The following is a 2,379-nucleotide window of genomic DNA, read 5'->3' as shown; positions in this document are numbered from 1 at the left end:
AGCAACAACAACAACAGCAGCAGCAGCAGCAGCAGCAACAGCAGCAGCAGCAGCAGCAGCAGCAGCAGCAAGAAGAAAATTTTGTAGATTTCGGCTTGAGAAAATACCGCTTCTTTGATGATGCTATTGAGCCCGAGAGAGACCCAGGAGCAGCAGCAGCAGCTGCTGCTGCTGCTGCTGCTGTTGCTGAGGGACAAACCACAGAAAACGCAGCACTGCTAGCAGCATATAAAAAGCAGCAGCAGCAGTACTCAAACCTAGCGCGAAAGGCTGCAACGGTAAGCTGTTATTTTTAGGGTTTAGGGTTTAGGGTTTAGGCTTTGTGGTTTGTTAGGGTTTGTTGGGGTTTAGGGTTTACGGTGGTATTCTTAGGGTTTATTGTATTAGGGTTTAGGGTTTAGACAAAACTTTTAATGTGTAGGGTGTATACTATGTTCCCGTTCTATGATACTGGTTTTTTCTTCGTGTCTAGGGTTTAGGGTTTATAGGGTTTGTAGGGTTTAGAGGGTTTAGGGTTTATAGGGTTTATAGGGTTTATAGGGTTTAGAGGGTTTAGGGTTTATAGTGTTTAGAGGGTTTAGGGTTCAGAGGGTTTAGTGTTTATCCTGTTTCGCGGGTTTATTGTTTCAAGGGTTTATTGTTTCAAGGGTTTAGGGTTTAGGGTTTAGGGTTTGTGTGTGTGTTTAGCATCTAGCTGAGNAGGGTTTATTGTTTCAAGGGTTTAGGGTTTAGGGTTTAGGGTTTGTGTGTGTGTTTAGCATCTAGCTGAGGTGTATGCACACCTAGAGGAGACAGATTACCGTATTGGGGTTATATACACCCGGGCGCACTGTCTCCCCACGGTTGCTGCTTTATCTTATATGCAACATAACCACTTTGGTGCAGCAAAAAATATTATTGTTTCAAACTTAAAAGCTCTACAAACACAAGTAATATTATATATAAACCCTAAACCCTAAACCCTATATAAACCCTAAACCCTAAACCCTAAATAAACCCTAAATAAACCCTAAACATTAGATTATGTGTATGGATGGGATACACAAAAATTTATACAGCAAACGATTAAATATACACACTAATAGGATATACTATCAAGATGTATAAGTGAACAAATTAGGGTTTAGGGTTTAGGGTTTAGGGTTTGAGGATAGGGTTTAGGGTTTAGGGTTTAGGGGTTTTGCTTCGTGGTTCTACGAGTTCTTGCAGGGAATGCGTTTGGAGACTGAAGAGCGGCGCGAGGAGGTAACATGGTGGTAAGTTTTAGGGTTTAGGGTTTAGGGTTTAGGGTTTAGGGTTTAGGGTTTAGGGTTTGTTATTCTTCGCAGCAAGTGAGCGTGGTGTATGGAGTATAAAATTCTTAATTTTTTTTTTTTTTTTTTTTTTTTTTTTTTTTTTTTTTTTTTTTTTGAGGGTTTAGAATTTTGAGGGTTTAGGGTTTAGGGTTTAGGGTTTGTGGTTTGTGGTTTGTGAGCAGGGAGCGTCTATGGATTGACTGTTGCCGCGAGTTGAATCGATGGAATTCTTTGCATGAGGTTTCTCAGGCAGCAGCACGGCGCTCTCAGCTGTCGCTGCAGTGCGCAGCAAAGCTGCAGCACTGGGGAGAGATAGATAGGCTGCTGCAGCTGCATCAGATCACCGAGCCAGCCACTAAACTATGCCAGGTATCGAGGGTTTAGGGTTTAGGGTTTAGGGTTTAGGGTTTAGGGTTAAGGGGGGGGGGAAGGGGTTAGGTTTTAGGGTTTAGGTTGGGGGGCTCGGGTTTTAGGGTTTAGGGTTTAGGGTTTAGGGTTTAAGCTTTGTATGAACGCCTTCCTGCATTTAGCGGTCGCAGGTCTGGGTATGCTGCTGCTGCAGCTCAGAGCTTGAGGCTAGGGTTTAGGGTTTAGGGTTTAGGGTTTAGGGTTTGGGGTTTGCAGACCTATCAGTCGCTGCACGAAGTGCTGTACCCCAAGGGCCAGCTGGAGACGGATGCTCGGCCGTGGGTGCGAACGGAGAAGCTGCAGGTACCCTCAAAACCCTAAACCCTAAACCCTAAACCCTAAGCCCTAAACCCTAATTCTTAGTTTGCAAACCCTAAACCCTAGTTTTACAGAACAGTACACCTCTAGGGTTGTTCTTATCCGCCGTATGGCGAGTTCCTCGCTAGTGTGGTTTAGGGTTTAGAGTCTAGGGTTTAGGGTTTAGATATTAGGGTTTAGGGTTTAGGGTTTATGGTTGGGTGTTGCAGGAGATCGACATGCACTGTGCTGAGGTTCAGCGGCTGCTGCTGCAGTCTTGGAGAAACCTGCCTCTGATTGTAAACCCTAAACCCTTCTCCTTGTGACGCTGCTGCAGCTGTTCTATGGTTTAGGGTTTAGGGTTTAGGGTTTAGGGTTT

The 2,379-nt window shown here is 44.6% G+C and overlaps 1 protein-coding gene across 1 annotated transcript; it reads left to right on the top strand.

Annotated features, from left to right (window-relative positions):
• Positions 1-1,212: 1,212 nt before the first annotated feature.
• On the top strand, positions 1,213-2,326 carry EMH_0091100 (uncharacterized protein; the record flags this gene model as incomplete). Its single annotated transcript, XM_038023015.1, has 4 exons — positions 1,213-1,256; positions 1,478-1,664; positions 1,920-2,006; positions 2,231-2,326. 4 exons carry the CDS (start codon positions 1,213-1,215, stop codon positions 2,324-2,326), a joined length of 414 nt encoding a protein of 137 aa, XP_037878869.1.
• Positions 2,327-2,379: the final 53 nt, after the last annotated feature.

Source organism: Eimeria mitis, genomic scaffold, assembly GCF_000499745.2.
Source record: "Eimeria mitis Houghton genomic scaffold, Emh_scaff7333, whole genome shotgun sequence".
NCBI classification, from domain to species: Eukaryota; Apicomplexa; class Conoidasida; order Eucoccidiorida; family Eimeriidae; genus Eimeria; species Eimeria mitis.
Note: the sequence above shows the minus strand (reverse complement) of the source record. Positions and strands in the feature narration are given on the sequence as shown.